General features: G+C 47.2%; 1 protein-coding gene across 2 annotated transcripts; it reads left to right on the top strand.

Moving 5' to 3' along the window:
- The first annotated feature begins 315 nt into the window (after positions 1 to 315).
- On the top strand, positions 316 to 22,429 carry LOC123022346 (hepatocyte nuclear factor 4-beta-like). Of its 2 annotated transcripts, none has more exons than XM_044428012.1 (10): positions 316 to 528; positions 9,216 to 9,387; positions 9,601 to 9,695; positions 15,280 to 15,386; positions 16,142 to 16,297; positions 16,944 to 17,031; positions 18,360 to 18,512; positions 19,553 to 19,789; positions 20,925 to 21,044; positions 22,045 to 22,161. In XM_044428012.1, exons 1-10 carry the CDS (start codon positions 411 to 413, stop codon positions 22,068 to 22,070), a joined length of 1,272 nt encoding a protein of 423 aa, XP_044283947.1. In that variant the 5' UTR covers positions 316 to 410; the 3' UTR covers positions 22,071 to 22,161. The 2 variants fall into 2 exon arrangements, with proteins under 2 accessions (XP_044283947.1, XP_044283946.1); XM_044428011.1 differs by having other exon boundaries at positions 320 to 528; positions 22,008 to 22,429.
- Positions 22,430 to 23,473: the final 1,044 nt, after the last annotated feature.

Below are 23,473 nucleotides of genomic sequence, written 5' to 3' on the forward strand. Positions count from 1 at the left end.
CTGCAAATAACCTAGCAAGTGCTCAACATTGCTCAGTAGTTTGTGCCTTAGTCTGGGAAGCCACTTTGGAACACCCCTGCTTGCTTGCACTTCTCAAAATGTTTATTCAAGGATTGCCATAAACCTCATGCTATTGAATGGAGGATGCAATTCGTTGGGTTAAACCAGGCCTTATCTGCATCATATAATCAAGATACGGGGGAAGAGAGAGAGAGAGAGAGCAATAAAGACCAGGTCATTTCTACCTTCCACCCTTCTGATAGTGTTGAGAGGGAGGAGTTGGGGAATTAGGTAATGATTTGTCATGCTGGGAGCTTGGGGTGGTAGTCAAACCTACTATGCTGGAAACCCTCAGCTGTGATTGACTGCAGGGTTGTGGGGGCCCTGCCCTGTCTCTGTTGACAGTAAGAATGAGGATTTGTCAAACCCTAATGGACATGGAAATGCCAGATTACGCCGAGTCCCTCGACTCCTCGTATACCATGCTGGAGTTTGAAAATCTGAGGGTGCTGCCCACAAATTCATCAGGTGAGAATACGCTTTGGTACTGTCTCCCATCGTCCTCTTGTCAACATGGTTTGGAAGTCGCTGTCTTGGGTGGATGAGGAGAAGTGGGGTCAAAGAGTGGAGGCAGTCAGATCTGTACCCATGAACTCTTGCAAGTCTCTGAGGATGAATGTTCCTGGTTAGGGTCGGGGTAAACAATGGCCTATTTTGCAGATAAGGAGTCTTACTGAAAGCTTACTGTGTTAGGATGTGGGATTATGGATGCCAGTAGGAATGGCTTGCACTCCTCCACAGTTTCATTTACGTGACATCTCAACATAACCAAATACTTCCCCACATTGGGGAACATATCTCAGAAAGCTTGGAAGAGGCCGCTTTCTCACTCTCATGTCTGAGACACATTTATCCAAGAAATAGACTGTGTCTATCTCAATAGATGGCCATTTTGCTTATGACAAGCCACTGAAAATGGCCACAAGTGAGTGAGTGGAAAACATCAATCGACAATCCTATGAAATAATCCAGTCCTTCCAACAAGGAATAGGTAGCTTTACCTGGGAATCTTCTTCTCGGTGGCAAGGAATCTTCCTCCTTGGCACTCAGGAGTATTTCCTTGGGTGCGGAGTAGGGGATGGCCATCCTGGGGCTAGTGTTCATGTTTGCTCTGAATAGTCCTTGTGCTTGTGTTACATACACTGCCGTTTCATGTACAACTGCTCCAAGGTGTATTTCATGAGCATCTGTTCATGCTGTTCTTTCCACCCGCGTCTCCACCAGCTGAGAAGAGCGTTCTGGTGTGGTGGCCTCTAATCCACGAATGTGATGTTATAACAAATGCATTAGCCCTTAAATTGCCACAGGGCTCCTTCCCTCTCTGTGTGTGTCTGTGTGTGTACTTTCGTGTGCGTGCAATGACATGACGGCTACCTTCTTGTGAATTTGACACTGGAGGCTGCATGTGGCCAGAAACTGCTACTGGACCTCCATCTTGCTGGTGTTTCTGGCAAAAGCTTGCTCACTCGCTGGTATACCTGTTGTCCAGAATTTTAACAAGAGTGAAAGTTCATGAAAAATGTTGAGGGAATTCAAAGAAGGTTGGGAAAACAGAAAGGAAGAAAGGAGGGAGGGAAGGAGGGAGGGAGGGAGGGAGGAAATTGGAGAAAGACAGCTACATGGAAATAATCTTCACTGTAATCAGTAGGTTTCCTTCCAAGAATTAACATGAAGAATGAAGGAGAAGGAGAAGGAGGTTATTATTTATATTCTGCCCCATTAGCCAAAAAGAAAGCGTAGCAATGATACGGTATTTTGTGGTGATAGTTAGGCTTATATGTAATGGAAGGATGAAAAAAAGCAAAGCTATGATCTTTTTATTGGTTCCTTGATTTACGTATATGTTTTAAGATAAATGAACTGAGTGGAGTTTTACAGCTTTGATTTTCACTTTTTGCGAAAATTAACATGAAAACAAGACTCAGGAACACACTTGACATTTTTCATGTGGTTTAGGAATCCTTCTCATACCCTCTTCAGGATGCTTGGGAGAGAAATGGATGAGAGAACACAATTATTGCTTTCTCCTGCTCTCTACTGAATTGCCCGTTTGTTTCAGTTTTGAAGTAATCCTATGAAGTGTGTGTGTGTGTGACTCTCTCTCTCTGTATTTATATATTGCAGATACACTAGCATACCATATGAGAGATACGTGTGTGTGTGTGTGTGTGTGTGTGTGTGTGTCTCTGTGTCTGTGTGTGTGTGTGTGTGTGTGTGTGTGTGTGTGTGTGTCTGTGTGTGTGTGTGTGTGTGTGTGTGTGTGTATAAAACTGTAGAAATACCATACCAGTATTTCCTAAAGGTGAAGGCTATCTCAAGTTGACCATGTGCTATTTGCTTACTCGTTAATAAGTAAGCCCGCTCAGGAACTCTCTGTTTTGAAATTAGCTTGTTTGTCTTGGATAAGCATCCTCTCGAAAAATTTGTCAAAACAGCTTAAAGGCCCCGTCCCCTGGGCCAAGCCTTCAGGACCATTTGCATCCCATTAGCCAGGAGATCTGATGGCAGGAGGACTGCCCGGGGGCCTGATGGACCAAGACAGCAAACGGGCATCTTTTTATGGTGTTAGGGAAAGTTGAGGAAGAGGTGGACTCAAAGGAAAGAATTACCAACCAAACTAAATAGATGTCTTCACTTCAGCTGCATCGTTTAGGATGGGGATGGAGTATTTTGTTGCTGACATTATTAAATAAATGGAGGTGAGAGAAATGCTCGGCAGATGACTGCCTGCCTTCCAAAGGCTTGTCCACGGCTTCTGGCCACCCATGCTGTCAAGCGTTCCAAAGGCGTTTTGTTTTTCTCTTTTGCCAAAGCGAAACAACCCTTGATCAACATTCTCTGTTGTCATTTGGAAAAGGAAGTGGGAAATGACGCGACACTGACTCTTGAAATGGAGTTTACATTGAAACAAAACCGAGACACCCCCTGCTTAGAAAATGGGGAGCACCGAAGAGAGGGAGGGGTTGCTTATTGTGTCTGCTTTTCCTCTGGGAGCTTTTCTACACAAGGAATTGATTGTGTGTCTGCAATGCCTTACTTATGGATGTTTATGGGTTCTTTAGACAATGTCACTCTCCTCCAGTTTCACTTCTGTTTGTAAGCACCACATTTGTTGAGGCTGTTCTCTTGCTAGCTTGCTTTTTTTTAGAACAGGAAAAATGGGGTGTTATTTTTAATGACAGAAAGAAAACACTGTTTCTTTTTTGTAGATTTGTGTTATTTCACTGCACCACAATTCCCCCTAAAGGCTATCATGGGAACTGAAAGTAGATTCAGCACTTTAATAGGCTTGTGTTGGAAAGGCCCAAAGCCACCTGGATGGAAGATGCAATCCGGCACATTTGGGGTGTGGCAGGTCTACACAAGCCCTTGGTTGACTTGGTGAGGAAATACCGAGGAGAGCTTCTCCAACTAGAATCAGATTCCACCATCCAGGAAGCTTCATGACTGAGGATGGGACTAGAACCCAAATCTCCCAGGTCCCAGTTAGGCACTCTACCCACCATGCCTTGCTGGCTCTTAGCAGCTGGGTTCAGACAACACAACAACCCGTGCGGTTGGGGTTGGTTGGGTTTTTTAACCAATGCTGTTCAACTGTGTTGTCTGAACCCAGCTGTGATATTTCACCATGGTAAGTTTGGGCTTTAGAAACTATAAGAATCCATTTTCACTGTTTATGTTCTTTAGAAGGGTAGATCCTGAAGCAGAAATACTTGGGCCACCTAATGAGGAGGAAGGACTCATTGGCAAAGACCCTGGCGCTGGAACGATGGAAGGCAAAAGGAAAGGGGACAGCAGAGGATTAGATAGTGTCACTGATGCCATGAATATGAATTTGGTTGAACTCTGGGAGACAGCGGAGAACAGGCGGGACTGGCGTGTCATGGTCCATGGGGTCACGGAGAGTCAGGCAAGACTTTGCAACTGAACAACAACATATAGTTTCTCCAAACCGCATTGTGTCGTCACATTTTCTGAACTCTGGATCACAGTTTCCATTGTGCTGGTATGCAACCCCTGGAAACTGTACTCCCCAGGCAAGCTCTGTGTAGCCCGCCTTCAGTGCTACACAGGTTCTGCATAGCAAAAAGCAAGGACAGCTTTCTTTCAGTGACTATTGCTGTTGAAGGGAGTTGGGGGCTGTGTGAATTAGGGTTCTCCTTGTTTTATTAAGATCACATTAGATTTTTTCCAATTCTCAGCCAGCTTAAATCACGTGTAGAAAAGTTGGACATAGATCTGGGGAACAAATAAATAAAGAGTTCTGGGGGATAAATAACACATTCCATGAACCGTGATACATGTTTGGTTCTGTCCATTTTTATGGTGCATAAAAATGCCAGAATGCATGCTGGTAGTTTGATGCATCATCAAAAACGGATTGAACCAGAGCATGGTGAGTTATTGTGTTCTAGAGTACAATAAACAATACCTTCCTCCCTTCTTTTCCTTTCCAAACCAAGCTATACAAACTTGACATAAATTCTCCATCAGGCAATGTCTGTTAGCTTTGTTCCCCTCTTCAGCACTATTTTATCTGCCTCAATTGTCTTACATTTCATCATCAGCACTGGACTAACACCTGCTTCATGCCATATTTCCTCACACTTGTTCTTTCTATTCCATTTTTATATCTCTGGCTGAGTGTCCTGTTAATCGGAGTCATTCTGAAATCTGGCTCGTAAACAGCTCTTATGGGAATGTTCTTCTGTTTACCCTGATATCCCCCACCCAATCCTAATAGTTCAACATGACCTTTGCAAAGATAGTAAGGCCGTTAGAGATGGCTGGTCGGCTGTGGGACCACATTACCATTAAAGAGATATAATCCACATTTACATCTGGCTTTAGGATGATGCATGGGGTATCTGAACAGCCAGGAGATCCATGTTTTCCTGTTCTCTCCTCGGCAAGGCATTCTCCCTGGGCTGCCTCTTTGAAGGAGTCTACCTTCTCCCCTCCATCACTCCTCCTTTGCTGTCGGATCATGGGCTTCCTCAAGAGGAAGAGCATGGAGGCCAAGGCATCTGCCACTTCTGCTTGTTCCTCCACGTTCCTACACCAAGGCAGGGGGCGGGTGAACAAGCAGGCTGCATCAGGGGAGATGAGGAGCAGTGGTCCTTGGCCATGGGCCTCTGGCAGGAGTCAAGCCATGTTTGGTCTGGAGAAGAGTCCCTCCAGGCCAGACTAGCATGTTTTCCTGGCCCAGTTCTTCTGGGCGAAAGGATGAGCAGCAGCCCTTCCAGACCAGTTCTCTGTTCTTGGCACCGTGTCTTTCCTCCCAAAGAATACTTCAGATGGCTGACCCTCACAGCATACACACACAGTCCCAAACTATGCCAACAATCAACTGTAAATCCAGAATCCAAAAGAGGAGTCTTCTCCTGGAGGACTCTCAGGGGCAGCATTCCAGCAGGAGAAGGGGTGGATGAAGGCAAAAGCAGTGAGACCAAAAGGACCGCCATATTGAACGTCAAAGCTCTCACTGCTGGGAGAGGCATTTTGGTCCTCCAGAATGGGGCAAAACTGTGCAAAACTGGGAATCACCAAACAATTGCTGGCTGGAAAAAGGTCTGGGGGAAGGAGGCACAGACAATGGAGGACTCCTGGGAGCTTGGATGGAGAACCCAAACCATGGTCCTGAGGTTAACACCCTTGCTATGTTAGAAGCTCATTGCCCACGAAAGAACTAAGTCCATCTCGCTGAAGACGTTAACCATTAATGGCATGTTTTCATCTTTCGATACCATGCCCCATTCTGGCTATGTTTCATGCATTGTGCATACCGAAGATCAACTGTATAGTATACACTTCCTTAAAGGTTCAGTTTCCATCCCCAAGACTGGGCCGTAAATCTCTGCATGGCACGTGGTGTGTTCGTTACTTCCAAAGTGCTTGTGGACTTTGGACTGAGTGGGTGTTTTTTTCGCCAGAGAATTCTCACCATGAATGCATCTCAGAGACTCCCTGTTGTTCCTGTTGTTTTTTAAAGTGTAGGACTAATTCTCCTGCCCAAAGCTACTCAGGACGGAAGCATGTTTTGAAAGGTTCCTCTAAGGAGGAATCCTAAAATCACATCCCACGAGGAATGGCTGCAAAAATGACTGTGGAAGTTTGTGACCAACCTTACTGGTGGGGTGGAAAGTAGGCTGGCTGGAGATGCCTGAGAGCGTTTCATAATATTAATATTGGTACAGGGTCATCGTTGTTGTTTTTAAAAAAAGACTTAATATTGCGCAGGTGCAAAGCAGTTCATGATTTCTCCAGGTTGACACATGAACTAAATGCCCATTTATGCCTTTTTTCTTGTCACAAATGTATTAAAATCTGGACTCACACACTAGTTGTATATGGTCCACTCTTGAAACAAACCAGTGTTGACAAACAAGCCCTTCCTCTTCCTCTTCCTCTTCTCCCAATTTGGCTTGGCTCAGCCAATCCTCAAGCCTCATGGGTGCTGCCCTGTCACACAAAAGCCCCCTCATGACTTCCATCAGCTTTGCTACACCAGTTGAGTCCTCTTCTGGGCAGAAACAGCCTGGCCACCATTATCCACGCTCTAGGATCAACCTCTGCCATGAGCTGAACATGGGGTGCTTGTGATGAGTGCTCAGAAACCACCACGGTTGCTTCAAATACACCTACCCAGATGTTCAGCTGGGACCCGCTGGTGGGGACGTTTCCCACCACTCCCAGAGCATTTCATTGGCTTTTGTCCCATTTCTGAGCATAACACAAAGAGCCGGTGCTTACATTGAAAACTGTACAAGGTTGAGGAGCTGGGTGCTGAAGGAGCATCTCTCCCCAAACCTAAACCTACCCAATCACCAAGCCTCCATTAGAGGCCCTCTTCCAGACCCCCGCCCCCCTTCTGAAGCAAGACAAGAAGAGCCTCTGTGTTTGCACCGATTTTTGGAATTCCCTTCCCAGAGATCCTCACAGGGTGCTAACATTTCGGGTGCTTTTATTCTCTGAAACGTTGACGTGTATTTTATAGTGTGATCCTATGGATCTCTATGAAGACTCCCAGGATTGATGCCATACTGCGTCACCTCTCTCTTTCAGTGTATTTGTATTTGCCTGTTTTATCCTGCTTTTATAAATCATCTGGGAAGTTCTACCAAAGGGCAGCACATAGGACTTTTCCGTAAGTGTGTAAATAAGGATCAAAATATGTAAATCTTCCTCCTTCCCCCCTGTATTCTCGTCATTGTAGCATTTGCCATTTTTCTCCCCATCTTTCAAACAATCCACCAGGTTTTTCTGTTTTTGAAAATACATGCACTGGCTAATATTTATGGCCAAATAAAATGTCATCATCATAAATTTCAAGAGAACATTTACTTAGCTGAGTTCCACCTAGCAACAGATGGTAGGTGCCAATGAAGCCTTGCAAAAAGTATTTACACAAAGTTTCAGAAGGGTGATTTGGGTTGAAAAGTCCCAATATCCTGGCTTGCCTGTGGAACCAGAGAGCTCCCAGGTCTAAAAAGCCTGGGACACATTCCTTCCTTTTAATCCATCACGGCATCTACCTAGAATTCCTCTTTAATTAGGTGCTACAGGCTACCTGGGGCAGATGGGAGTTGTAGTCCAGCACATCTTGAGGGCACCTGCCTCAATACAGCTGGAACCAGAATCACCCTCTTGCCTTGTCCATAAGCACCCTCAGTCTGAGCTCCTTGTGCAAGAAAGAGAATGGACACGCCGAGTTGTGCTGCCATTTGACAAGGCCTTGCACAACACTGTACCGTGGCTTCTATTGTTCTTGCACAACAATTCCTGGAACGGCACTGTTGCCCCAATTTTTGCTGCTAGAGCAATTCTGGAGCCAGCACATAATGAACAGGCCAGGAACAATCCCTTCACCGCTGTGCCCAGGACACACTGGCTGCTGACCTGGACGGCTTGCTTGCTGGCTTGCTCCCTTCTCCAGCAAGGTGCGGTTTGCCTCTGTGTTGCGGGACTCGCCTGAAACTCTATAGTCATGGCCCACTGGCTCAGTGCTTGTCTTTCCCTGTTCATTGCTGCACTTGCTGCCATTTTATCTTTGGGCTGGTTTGCAGTAAGCAGACCGTGGATCTCTAACTCATTTCTGGTGGACCAGTCTTCTAGTTCCTGGAGTTCTTCAGAAGGATGCTAGAGCAGGTGCCCCTTGACCTGATCAGAAGTGCAACCTCGGAGAGTCTCCAAGAAGGGAATCTATAAGAACCTGTCCCAAAGAGGAAGGCCAAGATCCCTTCTTGCCGATTCCGGAGTGCAGGACATGGAATAATCAAGTCAAGTTGCAGCAACCCAGATTCAGGCTGGACATCAGGAAGAGCTTCCTCACTGTCAGAGCAATGCGACCATGGGACCAGCTGCCTGGAGAGGTGGGGGGCTCTCCCGCACTGGAGACATTCAGGAAGGAACTGGGCAGCCTTCTGAGTGGGATGGTGTGACTTGGCATCCTGCAATAGCACAGGGTTGGACCCACGGCCTCCTTGGCCCCTTCCAACTCTTCTATTCAATGATCCTCTGATTCAGGGCTCGCCCAAGACATTTGACACCAACCACCTGGTGAACCCTTGAATTCCGATTTGGAGCTTCTACGCATGAGGGATATTTGTATGCCTTCCTAGAGGAAGAAGGAGAAGTGGAACTCCAGCACTGTCAGTCTGGTTTGTCTGAACCTGGCTGGGATCCACCATGCTGGCTCCTTCCCTCTTCCTCTGGTGCATCCTCCTCTTGGGAGGGCATGGCACACACGACCTGGCAGTTTGCTGAGGCTTCCTCTTGGCTGTCTTCTTGGGAGGACTGAGGCATCCTTCCACCAAGGGCTTACTTCTCTGCCTGCCCCTCTGTACCTACTATATATTCCATCACACAAGACAAAGTGGCTCCATTGAGGAACAGAATGGCATGATTCTGTGATTAATCATGGCACCATCTTGGAACGCACCAGACTGGTGCACAAATGGCTACAAAGCTTTGGAAAAGCCCTGGGAGGAGAGACCTGTAGACTTCCATGAGCAAGGGATCCCGAGGGCACAGTCAATATCTCCTGTAGAGAACCCCTCAAAAACACAATCCCTCAACAGAGGCTGATGCCATCCTCTCTCCCATCCCAAAGCACCCTTTACTGATGTTCTCGTGCCGCCATTTTGTCGTTGCAGATGCCGTTGTTTCCGATTCAGGCAACAGCAGCCTGCTGGTAAACGGGATCAATTCCTTATGTGCCATCTGTGGCGACCGTGCGACCGGGAAGCATTACGGGGCTTCCAGCTGTGATGGCTGCAAAGGGTTCTTCCGAAGGAGCGTCCGCAAGAATCACGTTTATTCATGCAGGTAACTATGCCCAGGTTCTGCTCTGCAATGGCGAAGGCTCCTTTCTCCCAAAATTCAGCTGCTCGGGGTTTTAACCTCAGAATCGGAATCAGAACTGGAGGGGCAACATGGAATGGGGATGGTATTAGACTCGTGTCCAACAGAATGCTGGACCAGGTGGGCCGTTGGCTGGATGTTCTCCTCTCTTCTAGCTTGGCCTATTCTCTTTTCCAGGTTCAGCCGGCAGTGCGTGATAGACAAAGACAAGAGGAACCAGTGTCGATACTGCCGGCTGAAGAAATGTTTCCGGGCAGGAATGAAGAAAGAAGGTAAGTGGCCTACAGCTAAACCTTGATCCAGAGCTCCATGCCACCTGTTTCGATGCTCACCTCTTGCACTTGCTCCGGGGTGCCTGTGAGTCACCCCCAGCCATACCTTGGCACATTTTTCAATAGTGACTTGCATGATTCAGCGCTGAATCAGAAGAACGCAAGAGGAAGCAGGCTGGCTCAGAGCAAGGTCCATGCAGTCCAGCACCCTGTTCACACAGTGGTCTGGGGGAAGCTGGTCAGCCCCTGGGAGAAGAGAACCCTCTGGTCTGATCCTGCCCTGCTTAGCTGATGTTCCCAGTGCCGCCTCTTCAGAAAATCTCAGGGGTCCATTCGGTCTAAATAGGGGATGGTGGTCCACCAGGGATCCAGACTAGGCAGTGTGCAGATGGGCTTCAAAATTCTCCACCCCATTTGTGGGCAGAGGAATTCCAGGGAAGATTTTTGCCAAGGGTGGGAGAAGATTTTGACACAGGTAGGGCTTTCCATTATCATAGCCTGGAGCACAGCTCCTCCTTCCCTTCCCTTCCCTTCCCTTCCCTTCCCTTCCCTTCCCTTCCCTTCCCTTCCCTTCCCTTCCCTTCCCGGATTTATGCAACTGTGAAGAGGAAAGTGCTTTGGGCACCTCCAGGAAAAGATGACAGTGATACCATGTCCAAATCTGTCCTCCAATTTCTCCTCCCAGGAAAGAAGCTTCCACTGTTCTACCCCAGCCTCTGGATCTTTTGCAATGCATTGAGAATGTGATTTTGTGGCGATTTAAAGCTTACCCAATACCTTTCTTTTACTGAAGCAGCATCAAAACAACATCACCCTCTTCCAGAGTTTGTCTTGTTTTGAGGTCTGCATATGGACAAGTGGGGAGGGAAAGAAGAAAAAATGCATCAGTAAATAAACTGCATTCAGCCCCTGGGTGGTTGGATCAGGGTATATATTGCTAGCAAACATTTTGGAATATCGCTGCCTTTGACGTAGAGGCAACCTGTCCTAGTACATGTATTGATTCCCCCAGCTCACCGCTGGTTTCAGTTCCTGGCCCGCCCCCGCCGCCGTCCACCCCCTTGCCCTCTGGGGCAATGCAAGACCAATGGAAAGTTTTGGGGACTGATTGGCTGCGGTTCCACTGCAGAGCAGGAGAGCAAACACTGCCCTGTTTGTTCAAGCTTCCAGGCCTGGAAGGTGCTGTGAGGTTTTGCAGGCTGTATTGCGGAATGTTCCCCGAAATTCAGAGAACGTGGGGCTTGCAACAGCAAAGCGTCTCTGTACCGAGGAAGACTTTTTCCAGCCCTTTGTTCGCATCAGACAAAAGGGGGCATGTTTGCTTCTCTCTCGGCAATCAAAATGGATCAAACGTGCCAAGGTTGGTCGGTGCCGTGCCAGGCGATGCTTTTCTCCTCATTCTTCTGGCAGAGCTTGGAGCTTCTGACTCAGCACAAACCCCGGCCAAACCCCCCCCCCCCCGCCCACCCTCCACCAACCCACCACCACCTTGCCCAGTCCATGAGCAATCTGTTCACTCAGGTTTCCTCCCAGCTTGTTATGATTGGCTGCCTGGCGCTGAGAAAGCTGAATGAGGCCTTTTAGCCTCAGAACCCTCCTGACCATCCAGGGCGAAGATCTAAACCGAGTGGCCGTCTTACAAAATGACATTGCAGGCAGGTCTGGGCAAGAACTCTTCAGATATGCTTAATTCCAGCTCCTGGCCTTCCTGGCCATCAGCCATGCTGGCAGAGGCTTCTGGGAGATGAGGTCCAAAGCAATGGACACCTATCTTCGTCTGACACGTTTGAGGGAGGGGAGCCACACATGGGGGAATGCAATGTTAAGAATGCGCTGCCATGCTGTCCAGATGCGTTAGGGAAAGCTCTTCATGGAAATGCAGGTGGGGTGGTCTCTTCTGGGAAGATAGAAAGAGGGCACCAACTTGTGTAGTTTTCACATAGATGTAACAGTACATGTGCAAGCACACATTTTGCAATGATTATTATTCAAGTGGAAAACAAGCTATCCCACCATGGGGTGGAGTATGATGAAGGGATCTGCATGTCTCCCTGTTCTGTGAGTTGTCCGGGTGTTCACAGGTGGAAACTTCCTGGCCCAGCTTATGTACCTTAGACTCCAAGCCAGCCTTGGACAGGACAACCCACTAAATAGAGCTTTGACTGGGAATAGCTTGACAGGCTTGGAAGCTTCTCCAAGCCGATTCTTCACTGCAGAAGAATTCAGACCAAAGTTTCTTCCTCATCCAGCCCTTCAGCTAAGGGGTCCTCTCTGTTTGCTCCTGGTTCATTTGTGTGTTGTTGGTGGCCGGTTTGCAGGGATGGGGCACGAGGCGAGACTGAGGGAACTGGGTCTCTTCAGCCTGGAGAAGAAGAGACTCAGAGGGGATCTGCTGGCGACATGCAGGCATGTGAGGGGGTGTCACACGGAGGTGGAGAGAGACCTGTTCTCCCCTGCAGAGGAAGGCAGGACGCGCTCCAACAGAGCCAAGCTCAGGGAGCCAAGGTTCAATTTGGATGCCAGGAAGCACTTCCCGACAGTCAGGACCCCGAGGGCGTGGAAGGGGCTTCCACGGGAGGTCCTTGAGGCCCCATCAGTGAGGGTGTTCAAGGATAGGCTGGACGTCCACATGGTGGGCATGTCGTGAGCGGAGCCGGCTGGTGCCGGAGGTCAGACTAGATGGCCCAGGAAGCCCCTTCTGACTCGCTCTGTTTCTATGTAACAGTAACATGGGCCCTGACTCCAAATGTCGCAACATGGCATCGATCCTGTTCACTCTTTCCACCCTTCACCTACCCTCTTCTACGGTTCTCCTTTCTGTTGCTCTCCTCAGATTTTTTCTCGCTTTCACCCATCCATCCATTGGTCCTTACGCACTCCAGGGTCATCTTAGCATGCTGAAGTCCCAGAAGGACTTTTTTTTTTTTTTAAAGTATTTTAGAAAACTTTTTTTTCCTAAGGAAGCTTTGGAAGTAGGCAAGCTGTAGAGTCCGTGCAAACCGACTAGCCACTCTTTGGTGTATCCTGCCGAGAGAACTTCCCAAAGAAACATCCTCAGAGAGTGAGTTCGCATTAGCAGTCCCAGCGGTTGCATAAACAGCAACACTCAAGAAAAATACAGAGGGTAAATCCTATTAAATTCCTAAACTGGATTTATTTCCTATTGAAACAATAGCCATTCTTCAAAGGTATTATTATATTCTGACTTCACTGACTCTGAAAGGTGGATTTTAATTGTATTGTATTTGTATTTAATTAATTGTATTTTTTTTAATGAATGTTGTGAGCCGCCCCGAGGCTTTGTTGCGATGGGGGCAGCATAGAAATGTTTTAAATAAATAAATAAATTTTGAATGGCACAATTCTAGAAGTAAAATTACCAGGGCAGTGCCTCTATGTTCCCGTTCGAATCCCTCCCACATTAGATCCAGGAACTGTCCTCTTTTTAAAAGGACTTTATTTCACCACATTTCCAGGGATCTCCCAACACTGCACCTTCCCCATTTCACAGGACCCCATGACTCTGAGCAGCAAATTCAGGGGGTGGCCATGAGAGTAAAAGGAGAAGTCCATTTCCACCAGTGTGGTTGGTCCTGCTTGAACCTAGCCGCAACGCTCAATATCTGCCCTTCTCTTAGGGTCTCTCTCCCTTTCTTAGAGCAGATACTCTGCCGAAAATCACCACAGGTTCCAAGCTAGGCCTTGAATAATTTCTTACTGCGAAGACGCAAGATTCCACACCCATCACTTCAGACGTGACACAGCGCTCAAGCTCATTTTTCAACCAGCAGACTCACCAGCTAATCATAACTTATTTTCAGAGCTGGTAGAATATTAACTACACCTGGCACCTTAGCGCTTTTCTTCCAAGGCACCTCTTGCGACAAAGCCGAAACCATCTCAAGAACATCCGTGCATTAGGCTTGATGGTTCTTATCAGCACCAAAAGAAAAATACTGAACACATGCCATAAAAGGTGTACCATTTTGCTCTCCAAAGGGTGTGATTCTGATAGGAGCATTAATAAAACCAATGTTGCTTAGATCTTGCATTTATCAGATCAGATCGTCCACTCATTTCTGCTTTATGAGACACACCTTGTAATGTTTTGCAGATTACCCTCTGGCCTCACCTTGTCATAAAACAATATTCCTTCTTTCTGTACTCAAGTATCGATACTTACTGATTTAGGTGACTGAAGAACTGCTAATTGCTTTGGCTACTTGAAGAATTCTTTTTTTTTTTTTCAATCAAATCTTCTCCATTTGTATGTAAAGCTTAGCCCACAGTAGTCAAAATCCCACACGAGACAAAAACCCTTCTTCAGCTGAGAGGTTCTTCAACAAATGAAATGAAAAAGAAGAGAGATCTTTTTATGGATCTCTTATTGGAAGAGAACAATGACCTCATGCTTAGAAACACTTTTACAGGGTGTTCCTGAAGATGATTAGAGGCTGGAGTCTCCCAACATGGTCTCCCTGGGACCTATTCTTGGCACCTTCCACGTTGGCCTTCTGATTTTTGTTTTATTCCGTACAAAATTTGCAATTATTGTTATCTTTGACTGGGAGGCTGACTTGCTGCCCAGGGAGTCCCTCAGTGCCATCTTCACTTGTGCTGACGGTGTTTGGGGTTGAATTCCACTGCTGCCTTGGAGAGATAGTTTTTGCTTTTGGCACAGCTCACTGCTGTAAGGTGGCCCCAAAAAGCCTATCTGAAGTCCAGTTTGGCCCTCTCCTGAAAGGTAATCCTGTATGTGCAGTATCGACTCCAGGTTTTTGACGTCCCTTGGGAATGATGCTCTCCATGGCCCACCTCTTCACCAAGTCTCATCACCATTTTCATCTGCTACTGTTTCTTTGGCCTGTCAAACAGCTCCAGATCTATTCCATTGTATAGGACCAACCTGTGTTGGCAGAGGCACAACTTATAAATATGTCCACTAAGCAAGCCCCCGTCTGGATGTCCACAGTACTTATTCCTGTAGCTCTCAGCTGTGGTCTTATACCCTTCTGAATGCACAACCATATCTGTCCTCACAGACACAGAGTAGATCAGACCTGGGAGGTCAGCCTGATCCAGTAAAAACTGTGAAGCACCTTCCGACTCCCATCTTAACTCTCAACCGCTCTGCAGCATCTGGAACCTCCATCGATCAGCTTCAGTTTATATTCATGAAGAATTTTTCTCTCTTCTTCACGTGCAAGTTACCTTTTAGCTGGTCCAGACTTTACAATATTAGCACTTCGCAATGAAATTGCAGGAAATTTTTCAAAGCTGTTAGAAAACTGTGTGTGTATGTGTGCGTGTTGGTAGGCAGGAACAGAGGTTGTGTGAGTTGAATGATCTGCAAATATTTAAACTTTTTGCTTCACTCGGTCTGCTCTCTGTCCAATAGCCTTCCAACAGCCTACATCTCAAGTGTCTTTGTATCTGACTTTGGCCAGGGGGATGAACATTTGGTGGGATGCTGTTAACACGAGTGCTGGTCCTCCTTCCCTTCATCCATAAGCCACTGATTGCATGACCCTCCAAATCTACACCTTCTTGGCTCACCACCGTTCATTTCTCTCTCCCTTGCCAGCCGTTCAAAATGAGCGGGACAGGATCAGCATCCGCAGAAGCAGCTATGAAGACAACGGAGCCCTCTCCATCACCATATTGACCCAGGCGGAGGCGATGGCACAACAGGTAGGAAAGCCCCTTTCTCCGGGGTTCTCACGGTCATGTAGAACCTGCTCCAAAAGACTGGGGGCTGATTGTACAAGAATTAGGTCCACCCATTCAGTCAAGACATCTTACTAACATAAGGAACTTAAGATACCTCTTTCTATGTTGAAGTGGTTCTATAAACAAACACCAACTGGATGGGCAGCTGAATTGACTTAATACTGTTGGTGGGACACCGTCTCCAGCAACCCCGAAAGCAATGGGCTAATTTAGGAGGGACTGCAGATGTGATGGACATCCATCCTCTCTCTTTCAAGGCCTTCTTGCCGCCTCCCAGCGTTGGCCGCTTCACTTTTCCTAATGGTAAAGTTCATCGTTCTTGGGCGCCTGTAAACAAATGCATAGGACAAACATCTCTCAACATTTCAGGGTTTGTTCGCATAGGTTCCTCCTATCAAACTTTCCACTCAGTTTCCATTTTCAAAAGTGGATCATTCTGAATCTTTCAAATGGCAATAAAACAGCTGGGGTGTATTGCCATCTGCTGGAAGAAGGGTTGATTCTCCAACTGGATGTGATAAATGCAAGCTCAGCTGGGGGAACTGATTTATGAAGGTGTGCGGAGCTACAGGTGTGAGAAGGAGAGAAATACATCGCATGGGAGACATTGGCCAAGCTAGTTGTGGATGATGGGAGTTGTCACCCAACACACTGCGGTGGGGATGGAGTTGGGGAAGGCTGAGTTAAAGCAACCTCCCCCTTTTTCCCTCTTACAGTATTCGGCTCTCCGTCCAGTGCACAGCGCTGACCTTGCAATGAAAAAAATCGCGACCATCAACGATGTGTGTGAGTCAATGAAGCAGCAGCTCTTAGTCCTCGTCGAGTGGGCAAAATACATCCCGGCATTCTGCGAACTTCCGCTGGACGACCAGGTGAAAAAGGGCAACTTTTCTTGGTTTTTGTAAAAACCGCCTCCTCACAGGAAATTCATCCTATCCAAATACACAGTATTTTGGTTAGGTTAACCAAAACATTACCAAAATTTTGGCAGGCTTTTGAGATCTTCAGGTGCCTTTGTTCGGCAAAATGTCACAAAAGCAGGTGGAGAATCATGCTGGGCAAAGGGGGAATTGTGATTTGATGGTGGAGTGTCTACATGTTTTGAATCCCACAATGAATCTTGGGAGGATGAAGAAAACGCTGCAAATGCCAGTTATTTTATTTATTTATTTATTTATTTTATTTTATTTTATTTTATTTTTCGATTTATATCCTGCCTTTTTCCTACGAAGGGCTCAAGGCAGCTTACATCATTCTCCTCCTCCAACTTATCCCCACAACAACAATCCTGTGTGGTAGGCTGGGCTGAGAGTCTATGACTGGCCCAAAGTCACCCAGTTGGCTCCATGGCCGAGCGGGGACTCGAACCCGAATCATCCGAGTCCCAGTCCCATGCTCTTAACCACTACACCACACTGCCTCTCAGTTAGGCTCTCTCGCATGTGCCGTGTCTAGACCTTCTGCCCAACCATCTCCTGAAGCAGGAAATAGCCTTTTCTTCTCTCTTGCCACCCACAGGTTGCCTTGCTAAGAGCCCACGCTGGAGAACACTTACTCTTGGGAGTTGCAAAGCGTTCTATCCCATACACCGATTTTCTGTTATTAGGTAATCAAAGACAAAGCGCTCAGTCATCTGGTTCTCCCAGTCGTGGCAACCCAGGCCTCTATCTCCCCTCTGCTTTAAAACCAACAATATGCTGTTTTTTGCTGTTTTTTGCTATTAGGGGAGCAGAGTATAACATCTGGAATATCTCTTTGCATTCTGCCTCTAGATATTCTGGTTCCCTGGGGCAAATTGTGCATTGCCACTTAATTTGATGACTCCCGTGGGGCAAATTTGGCACTGCTATTACTGGGAAGGAAGGGGGGGAGATGTTGCATTCTGGGAAAGGAACAGGGTTGGATCCAGATTTGTTCTGGATCAACTGCACTGACGTAAGTGGACTTTCCTTTCCCTTCCTCGGAGGGAAGCCAGCCCTCCAGGCCCCTTAAGATGCTGTGCAAAGGGTCAGGAGAGCCACTGCCTGGGCGAGGTCCATCCATGGGGTCCCTAAAATCTGAGGTCCTTCTGGAAGCAGAGCCCTTCCTACCAAGGAAGACTGCTCCCATGGATGCTCACACTCTGGGTGGGAAACCTCCAGCCTGGAGCCCGGTCTTGCTGGCCAGGGTACCATCCTGCCCCAGATGGCCATACTCTTTCCCCAGAGTTTGGGGTGGCTTCCCAGCTTTGGTGGGCTTTCATCCCACCCGAACAACTTTGAAGCACCTCTTATCAGAGGTAAATATTGCCTGTAAGGGTTTTCCCTTAGGATACCCCTTGGAGCATATTGGCCCTGTCCCTTTTGCTTGGAAGGATCTTGGCAGAGCCAGAGCGCCATCTGGTGGCCAGAACCAGCATGGCCATGGTGGTAGTTGCAGGATCGGGCCCAGTCCCCTGACGAGTGCCGGCTGAAAAAGCTGTATAAGAGCAAGCTCTTCCCTCCAGTGGCTGCCTCAGCATCACAAGTCTTCTTCTTCGTTGAGGGAGTTTCAGCTCTAGCACCTTGCCTGCCTTTGCAGGATCTCCTGGGCCCTGCATCCTCCTAGTTTACCTGCCCCTGGTACCTTCTCCTGCCCGGGTTGGGGCCCTGCTGGAGAGAATCAGCTTGCCTGACCCTGCTGTAGGTCATCTTCATTGAATCAACGCTCCGTCTTTCTGCCATTTAGTTACCCCCTTTTTTTGGTACCTCTGAAACCTCTCTGTGCAGGTCAGGCATTGAAAACTGTACCTTAGCTTCCTGCAGAGGGTATTAAATAGACTTACTCTAACTGTAGAAGCTTCTTCACTCCTGCGTGGAAAAAGTGGTCCTTTGTACACTACAATGGAACAATTCTCAATATCGGCATGAAACGTTGGCCTTCAGGCATGATGTTCTTCTATGTCCTCATCTTCAGGAAATGACTTCATCATCCCAATGCAATGCCCGGAACTGGAGATTGCCCGTGTGGCTACCAGGATCTTGGATGAGCTAGTGAAGCCCTTACGAGAAATCCAGATTGATGATAATGAGTATGCCTGCCTCAAAGCCATTGTGTTCTTTGATCCAGGTATGGTCCTCTCACATAATCTCCTTGCAAACCTACTCATCATCAGAAGATGATGAGAAATTAAGTGGCATGTTTCCATGGCCTGCCTGTCTCATACGAGACCTGGAAATGGTCCCATATTCCACCCTGCTTTTTGTCACATTGCTGTAGAGGTCCTTCTCCACTGTCTTCTGGATACTTCAGTGGTCCCCTTGCTGTTCTAAGTAATACTGGAGGAAGCGGACCTTCTCCAGATGTTGTTGGACTTTGAGTCCCATCAGCTCCAGCCTCTGAGACCTATGGCTGAGGTCAATGGGAGCAAGAATCCAACAAAATCTGGGGGACCAGATGTCCCCCACCCTTGTTCCAAGCACTATCCCTTTTAGTGTTAATCTTTTTTGTGTCCTGATGTATTCCAATACTTTTGTGGTCAGCCCTCTTGAAAGCTTCAGCAGAGAAGAGAGGTATAAAAAAATACACAAAGCTAAGAAAGTAACTCTTGCAGCCATCACACTGTTCAGTTACACCGATGCAAACACAAACTAATTTTTCACCAGCGGTTTAAATACCTGATTACTGCTGATCAGAGATGTGTAAGCTCAAAACCTCTTTCTGCTTCGAAGAGTTATTATGTAAACTATCTAGAAAGCCATGTGGCTACAAGACGATACAGAAGTGCTAAATAAAGAAAGAAAATAAAAAGTTCTGGGAGGCTGGCGTCCGCTGGTGGGTGAGCCAAAATCACCCAAAATGCCTGCATACTCTTATGGCCAGGAACTAAGGCACAGAGGTTTTTAAACCGCTTAAAACTGGGCAAAATCAGCACAAACGCTGGAGAACTGCTGTGCGATCCGTAGTTGCTCAAAAGGGGCACGGACATCTGAGAAAGACCAGAGGGCTGAATGCAGGTCCCAGGCAGGCCGAATTTGGCTTCCGGGCCACAGGTTCTGCACCGCGGATGTGCAAGGGGGGTGTTTCCAGCAGTAGGAAGAGTAAAGCTTGGATGAACACGTTCCACAACAGGGGCAAATGCTCACCCAGCCCATCTCCTCCTGTCCCAGATTGCAAAGGCCTGAGTGAGCCTGGGAAGGTGAAGAACATGCGTTTCCAGGTGCAGGTGAACCTGGAGGACTACATCAATGACCGGCAGTACGACTCGCGAGGGCGATTCAGCGACATTCTCCTCCTCCTCCCTCCTCTGCAAAGTATCACGTGGCAGATGATCGAGCAGGTCCAGTTTATGAAGCTCTTTGGTGTGGCGAGGATAGACAGCTTGCTGCAAGAGATGCTCCTGGGAGGTACAGAAATGGGGTGGGGGGTTGCTTCTTCCCATATGCCTTGAAAATGGCGACTGTTTTGCTGTGGGAGAAAGCTGGAAGCCTAGATCTGTCCATCCATGGCTCTGCTTTTTTTTGCACATATTCCCTATGGTATGCCGAGAAGCTGGTACCGTTGGATGAGAAGGACTTCCTGGAAGCTCACAGGAGATACCACTAAACCAAGCAACATTTATATGTTTCTTGGGATTTTCAGAGCCCCACAAACAATCCCTGTATTGCACAGTCAGAGAACGAGGAAACGCCACCCGCTTCCTTGTATCTTGGGAAATGTTTAAATCCTTTTAAATATTGGTTGCAAAATGGTTGCTTGACTTTTTTCTTTCTTTCCTGAAGTCCTTTGTGGTTTTCAGAAAGGAAATTCTCTGCAGACACCCAAACCTGATTCCTTGGGTCGACTTCTGCTTTTTTCTTTTTAAAACTGCATTTTATTGTTCTATACATGCTACAGCGACCATTTCTGTCATTTATCCTAGCGAAACAGAGTAGGATAAAAAGCACCTCATCGCTGGGCACAGACATAATTTATTTTCTTTGTTTTTTCCCCATCTCAAGTGGTTTTTGAACACAGTAAGAAAACTGTAGGTTAAGTAGCTGGAATTTGGGGGTTTTGTCAGCCTCACTATGCAGCTACTAACTGCAGTTCTAGAAGGACTATTATATTCTTTATTAAAATATGGAATGGAATAGAATAAATAAATACAACCGGAAAAATAGGTGGGATGGGATGAAAAGTACGTGAGAGAGACCGTTGCAGGCATTTATGTGGAGATTGGGTGAATTCTGAGTGTTGGGAAGAAACGCATTGCTCACATGTGTGTGCAAATGAGCTTAGATTCTGTGAGTGTGACCTCCAGTCCTGCGTCCAGCACAAGACGTGGCCTCAAGAGCCGTCAGGGTTGAGGGTGTCCCTCAGGTAGGTGGTAGGTCTATGCCTGCATGAAAAGGGCACCTGGAATAGAGTCTACTAAGCTCCCTTCTTGGAAGAAGGTTTTAGAGATTTGATGGTGGCAGTGTGAAAATGATTTGCGTTCTTGCTCTTTGCTCATCCCCGTTTGGCAGAATCATTTGGCTGGCGTTCTCTCTTGCCCTGCAGGAAGCACCATTGATGTTCCACAGTACCAGTCCGGACCGTCCAGCCTAAACATAGAACCACTTTCAGGTCACATTGGGCTGCCCAGCAACATGGCTTCTGTAATCCACGCCGTTTCAGTCTGTAGGTGCTCAATTTTCTAAGTATTGCACCAATTAAAAACGTTGCAGGTTTAATTTTTAAAGAACTGGGGTGATTTTTCAGGGGCAAAAGGGAGGACGCTTTGCATGCACAAAAGCGTTGGTTAAGCTCCTGGCTATTAAGATGTTATCGGGGGACCAGGCAGGGAAAGACCCTCAACATCCTGAAGAGGAGCTGCCAGTCAGAGTAGGCACAATGTAGGAGTAGATGCTCTAGCGATCTGACTAAGATGGCGTTATATAGAAACAGAGAAACAGAGTGAGTCAGAAGGGGTCTCCTGGGCTGTCTAGTCTGACCCCCGGCTGCAGCCGCCCCACTCATGACACGCCTGCCTTGTGCATCTCCAGTCTCTCCTTAAACACTTAGAAATCTATTCCAAAGATGTTGGAGATTCCAAATGTCTCCGTTGCAATGAGTGAACAGAAAGCCAGAGTGGTGTTACCTGAATAGGCAAAGCAGGGGGGGAAATCAGATGTTAAAAAGTCTTTCTTAAGGTTTGCTTATTGGTGGTAAGAACTCTAAAGCTGAAACTGGGTGGTCTTTGAGGGTCTTCCCCTTTTGTCTTCAGCCATGCCAACCACCAGACTGCAGCCCTAAGAGCTTCTCCGAATTGGAATTAGGCCCTCCGGCTTGCTGCAGAGAAATAAGTTCTCTGGGTGCTTGCTAAAAATACTCGGCCTGTTCCAACACACTATTCTGGATCTCATGAAGGGCAGCATTAGGCCTGAATGTTGTTCATGGAGTGCTTCCTCATCACCCCCAGAGCAGATCTGGGCTCAGGTGTCTCAGGGGCAGGGCAAGTAGGTGGTGGCAGGAAGGCAGCGGATCAGCTCGGGCATCTTGCCGAGAGCTCCATAAAAAGCATCGAGGTGGGAAGAGCGTGCAAACCAAATCCAGTAGAAACCACAGTGCACCGCACCTTTTCAATATTTTTCTCCTCTACAGCTTCTCCTGAAACGTCCCTTCCTTCTCCTTCCACCAGTACAGGAAGTGAAGATTACAAGCTAGGCCTGACACCCGGCTCTGAAGTGCCTACCACACTTTTGCCTCAGGTAGTGGTACCCAAGCAGGAGATCTTATAAAGCAAGCCAGCAAGCTGAAGAAATCAAACCTTAACCTTTCGAGTTTTCTCAAGTCCAGCAAGCCTCGTTCCCACATGGCAGTCGACACCTGCAGGCTGGTAGAACCGGCAAAATCTCATCTACAAAATCTTGGAGAACCGTCCAACCAACAGAATGATGGCTATTGGATGAATTGATAAGAACTTACCTGCCGACACTGTCCTTACGCTGTCCTTTCCTCACTTAGCATTCTAGGGTGTCTGACCCCATCATTTGTCTGACCGATAAACTGCTATTCAAGTTGCACCATGCTTCATTTATGAAAATTAACAGAAGGTATGCATAGGTCTTTCAAGCTCTCTCTGCCACAGAGCTTCTGTTTCCCCTACTCCTGTGCATGTGCTCCAGGCAAGACTTGGAAGAGTCAAACGGCATCCAGACGCATGCAAAACACAGCGGCAAGATCCACAGTCAGGGTATAAGGTCCCAGCTCCATACAGCTGGGCAGATACCACAGTTTTCAGCAAAGAGATGTACCTCCATTGGGTTTAGTTGCTTGAGGAGGGCCCAACACCATGTCGAATGCTGAATGTTGACGGAGGCAAGTATCAGTGCGTAGTCAGAACCAACTTATCTGCAGAATAACCAATATCCACGAGCCAGGGCTCTATCAGGATGTGAAGTGCCGTTTCTAGCACTTCCTGGTTGCTAGAGCATAGACTGTACATCATGCTGTGGTTGTTTTCTGTTGTGTAACTGTTGAAACCGAATACTGACTTGGTTTGGTGAGAATCTAAGACTGTGTTTCCACACAGACCAAAAATCCCTATTCAATTGACGTTCACCCCATGTTATTTCTTGTGATTCGTGGTTTCTCTTCCAGTTTGTTGTTTTCGTTGGATCGGTGTGTCATTAGAACTTACCAAGGTTTTAAGATTAGTTTTGCCATTTTTAAAACAGGTAACATACCTAGTTTCAACTTATGTGGTGTTCTTAGGGTCATAATAAAAGTCATGAAAGAAATATATAGAGGAGTGAACCATGTAATTTATACTTCACTGCTTCGTCTGGACAGTTAGGGAATCTTTCTAAATGACAGTCTAAATGCATACCTAAGGAAAGGTAGCCCGTGAAAGTCTAGGATAGATCTGTCTCACTGGCAGCAGGGCATGGCAAGCCTATTAGCCATATGGACTAAATAAAGCCATCTCCAGTGTCTGAAGACACGATGAATTATTTCTCATGGCTCTGTGGCTGCACGTGTTCCAGTGCATTCCCCAGCGAACGCCCTAAATTTAATCCTAGCCACCAAGAGGGGGGCCTTCTGTACTTGTCTACCACTATTCTCGA

This window comes from Varanus komodoensis, unplaced genomic scaffold, assembly GCF_004798865.1.
Source record: "Varanus komodoensis strain SLA01 unplaced genomic scaffold, ASM479886v1 scaffold19, whole genome shotgun sequence".
Classification (NCBI taxonomy): Eukaryota; Metazoa; Chordata; class Lepidosauria; order Squamata; family Varanidae; genus Varanus; species Varanus komodoensis.

What these genes read in the sequence shown, in the direction of transcription:
- LOC123022346 (XM_044428011.1), top strand. Translation starts at nt 411, where the DNA reads ATGAGGATTTGTCAAACCCTAATGGACATGGAAATGCCAGATTACGCC. An exon ending in CGGAGGCGATGGCACAACAG is followed by an intron (nt 15,387 to 16,141) that starts GTAGGAAAGCCC and finishes TCCCTCTTACAG; the next exon opens with TATTCGGCTCTCCGTCCAGT. An exon ending in CATTGTGTTCTTTGATCCAG is followed by an intron (nt 18,513 to 19,552) that starts GTATGGTCCTCT and finishes CTCCTGTCCCAG; the next exon opens with ATTGCAAAGGCCTGAGTGAG.